Here is a 16864-nt window from a genome sequence, read left to right on the forward strand (position 1 = left end):
CAGCTCTCCGTCTCAATTATTGACTGTTCTTTTGATTGCTTTAATAGTTGAAGATTTGGCTTTCTTAAGTTACATACATATAAAACAACATATTCCTTTTCCATACTGAATGACTTCTAAGCTGAATCTTCCAACCTGGAAGATCTCTCTCTGGTGTTCCCACTGCTACTGAGCACTTCTATTTGGCATTCTACATAAACTTCTCAAAGACAACATGTCTCACCTTCACAAACTTCTCCACTTAAATACCTATCAGGGTAAATGAGAAAACTGTAAGTTGATGAAGAAATTAAAAACATGTCATCCCATACTCTTCCTTCTCCTTCCTTCCTTATATACAGTTCAGTCTCTCAAATCCTAGAAATCCTGTGCCTCTGTATAAACTGTGATGATTTCTTTCATTGTTCAAATTTTCACAGAACATTTTCATCAATTTCTCTTATATACTTCCTTAGTTTCAACTCATCTGCCACAATAATGCCAAAGACACCATTAAAAGTAGACATTCTGCCAGGTGTGGTAGTACACACCTGTAATTCCAGGTACTTGGAAGGCTAAAGCAGAAGACTGTGAGTTGGAGGCCAGCCTAGGATGCAAGGGAAGTTGGAGGCCAGCCTAGGATGCAAGGGAAGTTAGAGACCAGTCTGGGCAATATAGAGGGATCCCTCTCAGTAACAACAAAAAAGAAATATTCTACTGACTCTCCTATCTAAATTCATCATTAGTTCTCCTTCATCTTCTGGAAAGAAACCCACTCCTTATTGGTCAGAAAAGATGATTCTGTCACCCATTGACATCTCTAGCTCTTGCTTAAAGATAACCTATATTTATTCTATGCCATATTCAGTAATACACAATTACATGTTATACACTTCCAAAATTTATAAATGCGTTTCTCTAAGTCTGCAATATCCAGCTCAACTGGATAGCTCTCCCTACAATACCTCAGTAATGTGGGTACTCTCTATCAAAATTCTTATCATATGGTATCAATACGGTTTGTTTACTAAGTGCAAAACTCTAAAGGACAGATACTATGGCCTTTTAGTTCTATACTCTAAATGTTTACAATAGTGACTGGTTCATATAAGACTATAAAGTTATTAAAGGAATACATATAAACTCGTTCTTTGCTGTGACTTATTATATTGATGGAAATATTTTATGTTCCTTTACCTTCATCTAAATAGGAAACACATTTTACCTTTCTGAAGGGGTGGTGGGGGCAGTCTGTCTTTTATGTACCCAATGGACTTTTGAATTGTTACCTTAGTCCTTAGAATTCATTTTGTTTTTCTTTGGTAGACATAATTTGGGACTACATTTCTGAAACCAAGTAAAAAACTTAAAAGTATAAATGAGAATTAGGAAGTAAAGTCTTACTTGGTAATTATGCTATCTCCCTTCTTGGGTTTTGTTTCTGGGTATTTTTCCCCCATTATTCTACTGGTAACACATTATTAAAATACTCTGGCACAAAATAATGATAAATTTTCCTAACAGAATTTAATCTACCAATTACAATGGTTTCTTTTTAAAACTTGTATATGTTTTATAAATAGTTCTGTTGCATAAAAATTAGATAAAATTTACATTAATCTATCCAGAAAATTAACAGCAACAGGTAAAACTTAATGACTTCTTTCTGTATACCTTGATCAGTACTGATTATATGCATTATTCCATGTACTCTCACAAAAGTTCCATTAGGTTGGTAGTTTTATCATCCATTCCCTCTCTTTTTAGAAGATAAGAAAATTAGCAACTAAAGGAGTAAGGTAATCTACTACATTTGTGCTATTAGGAAGTGGTAAAGTCATGACTAAAAGCCATACGATGCCAAAGCTGATGATCTTGACCACAGTGTAACACTGTCTCTAGCTGTGCCTGTTTAGAAGACTCAAGAAAATTAATCCCTTGGAAAAAGCTTTCAAATACATATATACAACTATGTTAGAAATAAATCTGCAAAGTCTTAAAATACCAGTACAAACCCCAGCAGTCCAGCAACTAAGAGAAAGGATGGACAAATGGGAATTTATAAAATTAAAAAGCTTCTGCACAACAAAAGAAATGGTCTCTAAACTGAAGAGACCACCCACAGAGTGGGAGAAAATATTTGCCAGCTATACATCAGACAAGGGACTGATAACCAGAATATACAGGGAACTTACGAAACTAAACTCTCCTAAAATCAATGAACCAATTAAGAAATGGGCAACTGAACTAAACAGAACTTTCTCAAAAGAAGAAATTCAAATGGCAAAAAAGGACATGAAAAAATGCTCACCATCTCTGGCCATAAAGGAAATGCAAATCAAAACCACACTAAGATTCTACCTCACCCGTTATAATAGCCATCATCAAAAATACCACCAACAGCATGTGTTAGCAAGGATGTGGGGAAAAAGGAACCTTAATCCACTGCTGGTGGGAATGCAAGCTGGTACAACCACTCTGGAAAAAAATGTGGAGACTTCTTAAAAATCTAAACATAAACCTGCCATATGATCCAGCAATCCCACTCCTGGAGATATACCCAAAGGAATGCAACACAGGTTACTCCAGAGGCACCTGCACACCCATGTTTATTGCAGCGCTATTCACAATAGCCAAGTTATGGAAACAACCAAGATGCCCCACTATTGATGAATGGATCAAGAAAATGTGGTACTTGCATACAATGTAATTTTACTCAGCCATGAAGAATGAAATCTTATCATTTGCAGGTAAACGGATGGAACTCGAGAACATCATTCTAAGCGAGGTAAGCCAGGCTCAGAAGACCAAAAGTAGTAATATGCAGACTTTAAATCTAGGGCAAATGCAGCAATTTGGTTGGACTTGGATCACATGACAAGGGGAGAGCACATATGGGAGATATAGGAATAGGTAGAAAATCCAAAACATGAAAGCGTTTGATGTCCCCACTCCACAGGAGCTAATACAGAAACCTTAAAGCTACAGAGGTTATCATGAGAAGGGGATCAGTAACCAGGTTAAAGATCAGTTAGAGATGAATCAACATGGGTCACAACACGGGTACACAAAAGCAATGCTAGGAATATCTCTGGATAGCTATCCTTAACTCAACTAGCAAAAAACACTTTGTCTTCCTTATTATGCTTGTCTATTTTCTTCAACAAAACTAGTGATAAAGGCAGAACAGGACCTGCCTGGAACTGAGGGGGGAAGAGGGGAGATGGTGGGGGAAAGGGGCAGGAGGAAGAAATGACCCAAACAATGTATGCACATGTGAATAAATGAATAAAAATAAATAAATAAAATACCAGTACATAAAAAGGAAATATTAGTTGGTCCGTTACTGAATCATTCTTCCAATAAACAGTAACATGTATTCTCTCACATTAAGCTTTTACTGGTCAATCACGATCTACTATCCTAAAGTTTTATCCTATCAATCTTCAAAATTGATTTTGAAAGCATTAGTACCTACTAATTGAGTGAGAAAGCCCCAGCACCCATTTCAAATTTATGAGGTAGGAGGATTAATGACCATATATGTACTCTACTACCACTTGAAGTGGTAATCATAAAAATAGAAGGGAATTATCTCTGAAGTGTTCTTACCTTTGCATTTCCTATTGTAACACTTTAGAAACTTTAACTGTAAATCACCAGTACAAAATTAAAAATAAGATTGAGTTTGGAGCAATTAACAAATTATATCACATACTTGAAACAAAGATATCTTTTAGACTCCTAGTAAGACCATTTAAAACATTACACCATTAATTTTCTTCCTTTTATTTATTTGCCTTCAACTAAAGGAAACAATCAGAAAGTAGTTTCTTCTTCACATATCATTCTTGTTCCCCAAACCAAACGCCCTTAGAGTATGAATTAAATATCTAAAAAAGGACTGCAAATTTTTCTGCACAAGATCAGATAAATATTTTAGGTTTTGTAGGGTCATATGATCTCTGTCATAACTACTCTGCCATTCAAGTGGGAAAGAACCTACAGAGATTAATCAACTTAGTGCCTAAGTCTCCAAATTTTATTTACAAGAACAAGTAGTAGGCTAGATTGACCCAGAGGCAGTAGTTTGCTAACCCCTGGTTCAAAGCGTTCTTCCAACTCTGTACCCACCATTCTACTAAATTCACGAGTTAACAACAAGCACATTTCAATGCAATTTTCTTCAAAAACCTCGAAGAGATTATGCATCAAATTCTTATCAAAACACACAATGTTTCATAAAGTATGTTTACAATCCATATCATTTTTAAGGAAAAAATCTCTACAAGGTACTTTACTAACAGTATTTTTTATAATCTCAGTGCAATGTATAGCTTTAAAGTCACCAAAATGAAGTGCAAATGCAATGTAATGCCTTTTTCATTATTTCAATTTATTACTGCTTTTGAAAGAATGTTTTTTAATTTTATTTTTTTATTGTATTATTATTGTACTGGGGGTACACTGTGACATTTACATAACTGTCTATAATATATCTTAGTTAAATTCATTCCCTCCATCATTCTCCTTTGTCCTCCTTTCCCCCATTCCTGAGAGCATTCAACAGGTCTCATTTTTCCATTTTCATATACAAGTACATAATATTTCAACCATATTCACCCTCCTACACCTTTCCTTATGTACTTCCCATTCTCACTAATACCAATCCCCAGACAGGACCTGTTTTACCTTCCTGCCTGTTTTTGAAAAAAGACATTTTGGTTTTTTAAGGTAGCTACACAGGCAGTTTTATTATGACATTTCCATGTATATATGTACTATATCCCAAAGTTAGGTTTTGAGAGTTGAATTTCAACATTATTAGTACATTAAACTTAAGTGGCTAAGTTAATTTTCAATTACTGTTTGAGAGCAAATTACCAGTGTAGATACATCAAGCACTTCAGCAAATACAGAAGTGCCTGTTCTCTACTCTGAAAATAATGACCTGTGAGAAAGTTTAGGAAATTTCATTTATTTTGTTTCATAGAGAACAATGGAAATAAAACAGATGGCAAAAGGGGAAAATGGAGGAAATGCTCTACAAATGGCTGACGGATGAGGGCCAACAATAAAGTGTATATAAACTTTTTTCCCATATTCTTCAATTTAGCTGTTTTACAGATGACTGGATATATACATAGGAGATGTAAGTAGAAATAGATCTGTTTATAAGCGAATTACTAAAAGAGGAATCTAGAATCATAATGATTATAAAATTTGCAGCTGCTCTTTTCAAAGACAGAAATATAAATTTCTATTAACTCATATTTCTCATTTTCTTATTTCAAAGGCATTTAAGGACTATATGAATGCACACAGACTTTCAGTCCACAGGGTAATGTTAAATATAACCATAGTAGTATCATAAATATTACCCTTAATGGATATAATAAACCACCTGAAAATAAAATGAAATAATCTAAAAGTGATTTTCTCATTTAAAATGAGGCTGGACAACTGCTGTTCTCCAACATGCTAAAAAGAAAGAAGAAGTAAATCTAAAGAGATTCTTTTAAAACATCAGACATTTTAAAGAAGGAGGTGTTTTTAAAGTAATAAAATTCTAAGCAAAGACAGTTTAATATGCTCAAAATTTCTCATATCATTTTTCTATTACTATTTACTATTTAAAGGGAATTTTTTCCAGGCTAGCAAGTTGTTTTCTACAGATAATACAAAATGATACATATAACTATCTTCAAGGATTTACTTAACTCATTGAGTGCATACCTCCTACTACTATAAGATGTCAATCTGCCTATTTGATACAATGTTGAGAAATGGAGGCCCATAATATAACTGTGACTATACACTATAACATGTCTTTTAGGAACTTATCAAACTTGGATTAAGTCCAAATTTAAGTAAAATCTTCTTCAGTAGTATGTTAAATAAAGTACCTAAATTTTCAGTTTTCCATTAAAAAAAAGTTTTTATTTCAAGATCACCTATATGCAATATTTCTTCAATTCCATCTATGAACAAAGATACTTACAGTACAAAATACTTACAGTAAATATCCGTCTGCCAGTTCGATCAAAAGTCACACAGTACACAGATGACAAGTGTCCAAGAATTCGCTTATGCATCTTCATATGCTGATATACTGCAGTTGGAACAAGTCGTTCAAGTCTGTATTTCCCATTCAGCTTCCTTGAAAACAGAGTATCGGCTACCAAAGAAACAGGAATATAAATGTAACTCAAATATAAATGTTCTTAAATTATCAGTTTTTAAGAAACTTCAATTTGCACAATTTGGTAAAAATACAGATACCTTATAATATATATTTGGCTCCTAGTTAAGTCTTCAAAATAGTCAATGGCTTATTTACTTAAGTTGGCACTATTCTCATTTTAAAAATAATTGAATGCTGTTAAATGACCTGTTTATAGTCACAGAGTAAGGCATGAAGCTAGGATTAAAACCTGCACTTCTTTACTCTGGCTAGAGCTCTTTAAAAATGAAAGTGTTACATATTATTTCTTTATAAGCCCACAGGAAATAGTTATTCTTTAAAAAGTAGTTAAAACTGGAATCTAGATTTTTATTTTCATCAACTAGTAATACCTGAACACTCTAAATATGACTCAGAGAATGATGTTTAAAAAATATTTGCAGGAAATTAGTCACTTGCATTATTTAAAAAGAGTAATTAAACTAGAGATCTTCCCAGACTATATGATTCTTTCTCTAGAACTTATTAGATCCTGCTTTTCAATTCATTCATTCAAACCATCCAAGTTGATGGAAGTTTGTCTTCTACCTTAAAAACTAATGTACTGATTTCCAACACATAATATTCTTTCAACTAAATTACTGTATGTATTTTCTAAACTGATAACTTACAAAGAAGGTGCTCAAAAATATAGGTTGACTATTATAAGGCACATTATTAACCTATAGATTATCTTTTAATAGAGTGCCATTTTCCCCAACCAAGATGCATCTACATTGGATAGTTAGCACTACACTTTCTCGTCTGAATTTAGTCCAAAAGAAAATTAGGTATACGTAAACAATATTATTTAACCCAGGTTGAAAGCCAAGTAATTATACACTAAAGTTGATGAAACATAAATACTTCAGGTGTACTATAAAGAATCTCAGTATTATTTTTCACATCCAATAAACGCTAGGCTCACAAACCATTTGTAAGCTAAAATAAAATTTAAGAAAATCTTCAGGTATGGTGAGAATATATGAAAATGGATGCTTTCCAAGTTCTAAAGTAACAATAGTTCAAATAAAAATTATATTATGCTTATATGTTCTTCATTTTATATTCTAACAGAGTATTTCTCTTGCTGTTAGCATATGAACTCTATATAAAAGTCTATGCTAATACCTGGGAATGTCTAAGACTAGGTTTCACAATTGTAAATTTGCATACTTAGTTTTAACTTTTTTATACAATAACCAGCTTATTTTCTATAAGAAAATAAATGACATATTACACAAACATTGAAAGCATTACCAAGTTGTACTTTAATTACCTCTATCTAAAATTTATAAAATTCTCAAAACGTCAAATTTTATGAAATTGTAGCACTATTGAGGTATGAAAATACAATGGCTGGAGATAATTAAAACTATTATTTCACAATGATTAAGCACTAACATATCTACCAAAAAATCTTTAGATGAATCTGTTACAAAAACCATTTAAAAATCAGAGATGCTAAAAATACACCCTTTAGACATAAAAAAAAGTTACTGCTGTCTTAAACATGGGTTTTACTAAAGCTAAAGTAGAATTAAATCTCTATTTTGGGGATCAATTAAAAAAAAACAACTCTACAGTCTCAAAAACTCTCTTTATAGGCAACTATGTGAAACTTTCAACAAACACAAGTGAAATATATTTATAGTTATAATATATTTCATACCCTTTATAATGCTTAGCTACCAAATAGTTCTTGAATTATCTATAGTATGACTCCATCCTAAAGAAGACAACACCTTCTTTTCAATCTATGTGCAAACTTGTGCTCAGGCACAAGAGATATGACATAGTAAGAGAATAATATGTAGAGTTCCAAAGTAGTAAGTTGATGGTTAAACTTTATAACTACTGGAGAGAGAGAAGAAAATGTATGGATGGTCAGTATTTGAAGTTCAACCAAGGAGGCTGAATCTGAGAAAAGCCTGACTACATCAAAAGTTGTTTTACAAAGACAGAAGAATCTAGGACTCACATTCAATGAACTCACATTTCCTTTTATTATATGCCATAATCTATTCTCACCACTAGACCTTAACTACTTTATTAAAGAACAGAAATTCTCTTGTATTTTATTCACAATGGAATGCAGAGCCTCATAAACAAAAAAGTACATGAAGCTTAGTTAATAAGATATACAAGATGGTTCAATTTAATTTCTGGTTTTATTCATTTATAATAATAACGACAGAATAATTGGATTTTTGAATAAAAAGGAAATGTCTCATTTATTATAGAAATTCCTTGAATTTTATTACAATAGAACATCACTTTTTAAAATGAGCATGGTTAAACAGACATAAGACACAAAAAGGAAAAGGTTCTTTTTATGATGCTATTTTTAGTTTTGACCTTAAATTAAGTACCATGTATAACTTTGGTTAGAAAATACATTTATTTCCCTAAATATAAGGGGGAATAGCTTTAAATAAGGCCTATCAAAGCAATGACAAATCTTTTTCACTTAGCAAATTCTTTCTTATCCTCCAGGAGCGGGAAGACACCTTCTCTAGGAAAACCATGGTAAACTTCAAATGCATCCTAATTTGTTGCAATCGATCATCACTATTCTGCTCAAAAGTAAGAATGCTATTCATTTCATTCAGAATAAACACCAAACTTTAGACATTAATCTACATGGCCCTTAATAAACTTGTCTGCCATTACCTCTCTGATCTACTTCTTCTTTTGGTCTGTTCTGGCCACCCTATACTGAACGCTTTTAAGTCTTTTCTCAGATGTCCATTACCTTCTCAAATTTGCCTAAATGGATCAGGCATTGAAACCTGTCATCCACTCTCTACCAACACATGTAACTCCTGATACCCCTTTATGTAGCTCTGTATTTGTTCTTTATCCATTATTGCCTGATACTATACATTTACTGCTTATGCACCATGTTTGTTTATTATTAACTGCCTCCTCCTACTACAACACTAACTCTGTAAGGCAGGATTTTGTTGTTTTATTTTGTACTTTGATTTGCCTTAGCTTAAAGTTATGGCTGGCATTTAGTAAATAAATATAATTTGGGGAGCTAACAAATAAATTATGTAGCAATAAAGCAACTAGGTTTAGGGGAAAAAAACCAAAGTAAAAATATCTTTTTCTGCTAGATTAAAAGACCCAAAACATATCTAAATAGTACTTCAAGTATTCTGCTAAAAAGATTCAAGTTGTGAGAGAGCAAAATATATTTACTTAACTTTATGAAAATATATCAGTAGCTGAAATAAAAATTCCGTAAATTTGAAGTAACAATCTCTTTAAGTCTGAAGTGAAAACAGAGCAAAATAGTGAAAAATGTCATTTGTAGGAAATCATCCAGAACAGTCTTTTACACGGATTCTGCATGTACAAGCCTACAGAACTAATTACTACAAGCCAACAAAAGGCCCAAAATGTAATGTAGTTACCTATATAACTTCATTCATATCTAGGTGGTAGGTTCACATCCATCACTTCTCTAGGCAGTAATATGATAAACTACCCCACAACTCACTTCTTACAACTAATGGATACTCAATTTAGAAAATAAGACTATTCATGAAAGAAGTATAAGGCACAGTTCTACCTCCCAAAGCAATCATTTCATAAATTTTGCAAAGATTGTTTTTTCTCATAAACAGCATTTTAATAGGTATACTGTATTCCTTAGTAAATGGACAGGCTTTAAATAAGATCAATTTATATTCAAATCTGCATGTAGAGACTTTAAGTAAGTTATTCTTTCAAACTTCTATTTATTCAGTTACACCATCAGAGAAACATTTCTATTTTCCTCAGCATACATAGCTTCATATTATGCAGTTCTTTGATATCTCGCAATTTCTCAAATTTTACATAATCATTTCATCAATTTTTCCTTTCTTTTGTGATTTTTGTTTCAATATGAAGAGTCCTATTGAGACAGTAGTACAATAAATGTCTACTTTTGCTTTCTTTCACTTTTTATGGTTTAAATTTCTCATTTAACCTTTTAATGTATCTGCAATTTAAATGCACATTATGAGGTGAGTCTCTGAAGGTATTTTTTTCCTCTCTAAACAATCAATCATTTTTTTCCAGGCTTTCAACTTTACTTCTCTTTTCTATTAAATTGTGATTATTTTATATATATTTAGATGCTACATAATAAATATGCTTTTATATGCCATCACCAAAATCATTTAATTTTAATAGTTATTTGAACTCTTCATTATGAGTCCACTTAAAAATGTCTTATTCTTGATCCCTTATTAACTAATTTTTAAGATAACTAAAATCTCTTATTTGCTGATAAACAACTGACATCTTTCTACTGAGTTCCTACAGTTAGGCCCAGACTTCAGAAAAAGATAAACATAATCAAAGTCACCTCAGTTCTCTTACACAAGTTCACTCAAGAAAAAAAAAAAAAAAAAAAACCCATGGGTAACTACCATGAAAAAACATCTGCAGTAACATTAGTAACTACATTTTTTTGAGAATGGCAGAAAAATACATGCTAAAAATTAGCAAATGCTAAAGCAGAAATACAAATACCATCTCCCTCCAAAATGTTTAGAGACCTCTTCCTCCTTCTGCAACGTACATTATGGACAAGCACATGGGTCAAACTATAAGAAACTACCCAAGATCAAAATTAACCATAAATTTTAAAAGACCATTTGTAAAAAATTAAAATTAAGCCAAGCACAGACGCTCACACAAGAAGATCATAGTTTAAGAATAACCTGGGAAAACAGTTCACAACACCCCACCTCAACCAATAAAAAGTTAGATATGGCAGCACATGCCAGTCGCCCCAGCTACACAGAAAACATAAACAGGAGAATTGTAGCCAGGAGCATGGATCACGCCTGTAATCCTAGCTACTGAGGAGGCAGAGATAAAAAGGATCACAGTCCAGGCTGGCCTGGGCATAAAGCAAAACCCTACCTCAAAAATAACCAATGCAAAAAAGGATGGAATAGTGGCTCAAGTGGTGGAGTGCCTGCTTAGTAAGGGCAAGGACCTAAGTTCAACCCCCCCCACTTCGAAAAAAAGAAAAAGAATGTAAGACAGAAAGACTTATCAGGTGCAATTAATAACATGAATAAATAACAAAATACAATACAAAATACACTGGTAGGAGAAAAAAAAGAGTATTACAATATGCAGCAGGCTTAGAAAATAACAGCTAGTATTTACTGAGTACTTTTCAACATGACAGACCCCATTCAAAGTATTTTACATATATTCTCATTTAATCCTCATCAATCCTTTGAGTACTACTATTACCAACAAGGGACTATTTTTTACCAATAAGAAACTGAAGGTTAAAATGTTAATGTTCCCAGAGGTGAAGCTGAAGTTTGAGACAAACAGTATGATGCCAAAGAGTATACTGGTTTTTTTTTTTTTTTGCAGCACTGAGCCTTGAACTCAGGGCCTTCACCTTGAGTCACTCCATCAGCCTGTTTTTCTGTGATGGTTATTTTCCAAACAGGGTCTCACAAACTATTTGCCAGTGTTGGCTTCTAACCATGATCCTCCTGATCTCTGCCTGCCTCCTGAGTAGCTAGGGTTATAGACATGAGCCACCAGCGTGGGCAAAGATTGTACTCTTAACTAATACACACTGCCTATAAAGAGTAAAAAAGATTGAAGAAAACTTCCTAAGTATCAATGAGAGATAACTAGTAAGACTGATTTTGGAGTTCTGTTTTCCAAGCTTTCTCCATTGTGCATATGCATAATTCATTCTAATTCATTTTTTAATTAAATAAGTTATAGCTCAATCAACCTCAAGGAACTTTAAAAAAGCAAGAGTAGTAACCTAAAATGTACAGAGGTTAACTCAAATTCAAAGACTGATAAAAACAGACAAAGGGATAAAGTACAAGAAACTTGAACTTATTTAACCATAAAAAAGAAGCCCTACAAGTTGAGCATGGGGACTCAACAACTGTAACTCCAGCACTCTGGGGGCCGAAGCAGGAGTTTGCAAGTTTGAGGCTAACCTGTCTCAAAAACAAGAGCAAAAAAGGACAGCGAGCCCCAAATCGCTAAAGTAGTCATCATGGTGATTACAGTTCTCACTCCTGGCACCAGTTTTGGGTCCCTGCAACTGCTGTTGCTAACAAAATTTCCCTCTGAAAAAGCTGAGTCCTGAGATTATTCACAGATGTCCTGAAGACCCTCTGGAAAATATTAATGCCCTCTGACATCACCCTATAATGACTGTTTGAGGGGAACCCGAACTATTCAGAAACCCTGTCTCCAAAAAACAGTATGTATATTATGCCACAGAGAATGACCACTGCCAATTTGACAATGAATTGAAAAATGACATGCTCAAAGAGTATCTGTTTTGATTTGAAAGCCCTAGCATAATTAACAGGCTATCAAGTTGTTTGTAAAATGTCTCACATTGAGTTTTAAAAGTAACAGATAAAAAACATCAGGTATAATTTTATTTAGGAGAAAACCATCTAAGAAAGAACATTTAATTCACTAGAGACATAATGGAAAAGCTTGTCACAAAAATTCTTCTGAAGCTACTAATTCAGACATTAGTAGGAAGTGAAATAATTATCTCCAGGGCTGGAGATAATCTGGAAAATAATTTAACAATAGGTTGGTTTATTTCTACAGCACCACCTAGAACAGAACAATACAAATAAATCACCATAATAGTAAGTCTAATAATCAATACTTCCTACTTCCAAGTTGGAAGGGTTCTGCAATACCAGGATAATCCTGTAATTACCTTTCTGTCAATTAAAAAAAAAAAAAAAGGACAAGTAATGGGGAATAGAAGAGTAAAAAGAAATAATCACCTGAGCAACATAGTACCCATGAGAGTTTCTCTACTTATTTTTAGTTAACTACTGTAATTAAATGATTAGTATGCATCGTAGCTAGTTTTCAAATCTTCACATATTCAGTTTTGATCTCTTCTTGTACCTCCTGTTTGAAAACCATTGCATTTTTAAGGCTTAGCAGGTATCATAAAAAATGATTAGCATCTAAAAAGGGGAACCCAAACACTAACTGAAATAAAGTGCCAAAAGAAGAGATAATGATCCAAAGAGTTAAAAGCAAAAATTTCATGAACCAAGGACATAACAAGTGCTAAAAAAGGGGGTTGCCACTCTGTTACCGGGAATAGTATTTATTCTTCCCCTTTTTTTTATTCCTGGAAATGAGTCTCAAGTTACTTCGAATAGGAAACACTATAGTATTTTTAATTTTAAATACTGGTAAAGCTTTTACAGTTACTTTAGTAAAAATAAACCCTCCCACACACACACCAGTGGTACTGGGGTTCAAACCCAGGGTTTCACTTGCATGCTAAATGTGCTCTACTACTGGGCTATCCCCTTAGCCTCCATTTTTCTTTTAAACTGGAAAAAAAAAGTTCCAAGTTATGTAGTTTTATTTCAAACATTTTAATCATTCAATTTTGAGCCAAAAACATTTATAGAGCACCTACATGAGTTAATTATGAGGTAGGGGATGCTAACAGGGAAAAAGAAATCCAGTGCTCACCCTCATAGAGATTGCAGTCTAACAGGGAAAAAAGACACGAAACAAGGACTTAACAACAATGATAAGCGCTATCAAACAGAAGGTTAGGGAAACCCTGAAGTACATAGCAAAGGGTTCTAAACATATACAGGAGGATTTATCAGGGAATCAGGGTAGATTCCTCTGAAAAACTGACATTTAAACCAAGATCTGAAAATTAAATAGCCAAAGTATTGATGGAAGGGAAGTATATTCCAGGTTAAGGAAACACCATGTACAATGGCTTGAGGTTAAAAAGACTACAGCATTAAAACATCATAAAGAAGAGAGTTATGGGCCTGTGTGTGGCAGTGCACAACTGTAATCCCAATACTTGGGAGACTGAGGCAGGAGGATCATCAGTTCAGACCCTGATCTCAAAACAAAACAAATATAACTGGCACACAGAACAAGAATGCCAAGTGTCAGAGACTGAGAAGGTACAGCAGATTGCTTAGGCTTTTAGACTAAATTCTAGTTTAGGTGGGAAGATTTTTAGAGAAAAGAATGGAATTAAATAAGGTTTGCTTTAGGACAACTTCTTATACTTTTCTCTATTGGCCACAATGAGAATGAGTTGGAAAGGATATAACTAAAAGCAAAAATTGATCTAGCAAAAGAAGTTAAAGGGTTCAATAAAGAAAGTATTATTTTAGAGAAAAAATTTAATTAGTTTGACACCAAGATTCCTACAGTTTTTCTCAAGGAACTGAATACCTGCTTTCAAAGCTAAGTATTTATCTGACAATACAGAAACTTGAAAAAATATATTATATTTAGTTATTTAAGAGTCTGAATACTGAGACATAATTTAAAACACTGCTACACCCAAATTAATAAATGGTCACAGCTAGAATACGAAAGCATAACAAATTAAATAAAGGCAAAAAGGTGTGCTATAAAGCTAAATACAGATGATCTAAACCAAAATAACCAGATATTTAATTGAATTTGTTACTAACTTTCTAAGTTTTGGTTTCTTCATTAATGAAGAGGGGGTTTGTTATAGAGTTGCTATGAAAATAAATGTTTGCAAACTCAAAAGTATTTTACACTAACATCTACAATGACTGTCCCTTAAGAACCAAATCCCCATGTATTATAAATCTGACTGATCATAGTTTCACCCCACCACACACTTTTTTTAAATAGTATTGAGGACTGAACTCGGGTCTGGCTTGCTAACCAAGTACACTACCACTTGAGCCACACCCACTTTTTTTTTCCAAGTTTGTTTTTCAGATAGGGTCTTGCACTTGTGCCCAGCTTGGCCTCTGACGGGTGACCCCCTTCCTCAGCATCTAAAGTAGCTGGGATTACAAGCATGAACCACCACACCCAGATACCATTTTTCTCCTGCAGTTTCCTTAAGAAGCTGAACAAATTACTGCTCTGTTTATATCAATATCTACTCAGCCTGATTAGGAGCTTTCTAGTTTCCAAATATGTCTAGCAAAGTGTTCAAATCTTAAACCCAAAGGACCCCTGAAAATAAACAGCCAGAGATCTTATGAGATAATAATGATAATTTGTTTCATTTACAAAGATAGAAAACTTTCACAAAGATAGGAAAAATCACTATGGGAAAATATGTGATGCAAACTTAAAGGAGAAATGGTGAGTGCTTCCTAATCACTACTAGAATTGCTTGCTATTCACATCACACAACAGGATGGGAGCTATCCCTCTGTCTGTAACCTAAAAACAAATTTGATCCCACTTTTTCTAAAAGAAGTTAAAACATGAAAGCGCTAATTAGAGCTCACCTAAGGAAATTTAAGCAAAAAGAAATTTAAGCAAAAGAAAAAGAAATAGCTACTTTATGTATCTGGCACTTTGGCATAAAGAACATTTCCCCTTCCCTCCCCCACCCAAAAAAATGCATTTTGTAAGTCTCTCATAACCAATCCGTTTGAGACCAAAAAAGGGAGGGAAGGGTGGAAAGGAAGAGGTACAGTGGCTCATGTCTGTAATCCCAGCTACAAGGATAGTGGTCCCAGGACAACCAGGAAAATGTGAGATCCCATATGAAAAACAGCTAAAGCAAAAAGTGCTGAGAGTGGCTTAGATCAGTATAGGCTCTGAATTCAAAACCCCAGTTCTCTCTCTCTCTCTCTCTCTCTCTCTCTCTCTCACACACACACACACACACACACACACACACACAGGAAATAGGGAGACAGGGACAAGTCAAAAAAACTAAAACTGTGCCAATGGAAATGCAAAGACCAGAGAAAAGATTAAAAACAAAGACCAAGACAAAAAAAAAAAAAAAGCACATCTAAGTTGAAGATGATCAACAAAAACACAACTTATAAAACTGTAACACTGAAATGACAACTAGGAAAGCAGAAGACAAGGAGTTCTGAGAGAAAAAAATGGGTTGAAATAAACGCATTTACATAAGTGATATCTAGGGATAAAGTATCACCTGAAGGAAGGAAAGGAACAACACTGAATAAAGAGTATCAGGGAAAGAATAAATGAGCAGGAAAAAACCCACAGATTACCAATTGTTTTATAATTTACTGAATTATATGCTAAGTAATATTAAATTATACCTGAAAATTGTGTTATATCTTATGGATTTATAATAGTATGAAACAATCTTTCTAATTAACTATGTAAGAAACATGAGGAAATAATGTATCTAGGGGTCTAGGAAAGAAATTCCTAATTGAATAATTGTGAAATTACCAACTGCAGAGTAATTCAAAGGTAATATTGAAATATGACAAAATGTAACACTGAAAGTGAGAAGGGTCTTCTCTTTAGAGTTCCATCTAGTTTCACTCCTTGTTGCTTTATTCAAATTAGTTTTCTTAGACTATCTCAAAATTCTAAATGTATTTAGAATGACCTAGGACTTCTTTTAATGTACAGATTTCTTAGCATTAACTGGATGTTTGGGTGGTAAAGCTATTTTTCCAGGCACAGCTGTTTCTTTACACTCAAAACACTGCTTTCAAAGAAATGGGTATGATCCTCACATACCAAGACTACAGAACCTAACAACAATCTTCCACAGAAGCAACATGTAAAGCAAAGAAGGAATGTAGATGGCAATAAATGTATGGAAGTATCTAGGTAAAGATGCCAAAAGATAAGAAATACAGACGCCCT

General features: G+C 33.5%; 1 protein-coding gene across 2 annotated transcripts in view; it reads right to left on the bottom strand.

Annotated features, from left to right (window-relative positions):
- Phip (PHIP subunit of CUL4-Ring ligase complex) overlaps positions 1 to 16864 on the bottom strand; it is a 111555-nt gene that overhangs the window by 74066 nt on the left and 20625 nt on the right. For both annotated transcript variants that reach the window (XM_020183866.2, XM_020183865.2), the window contains exon 7: positions 5997 to 6157. In XM_020183866.2, coding sequence (XP_020039455.1) covers positions 5997 to 6157 — 161 coding nt within the window. The remainder of the gene's footprint in view (positions 1 to 5996; positions 6158 to 16864) is intronic.

This window comes from Castor canadensis, chromosome 1 (genome assembly GCF_047511655.1).
Source record: "Castor canadensis chromosome 1, mCasCan1.hap1v2, whole genome shotgun sequence".
Classification (NCBI taxonomy): Eukaryota; Metazoa; Chordata; class Mammalia; order Rodentia; family Castoridae; genus Castor; species Castor canadensis.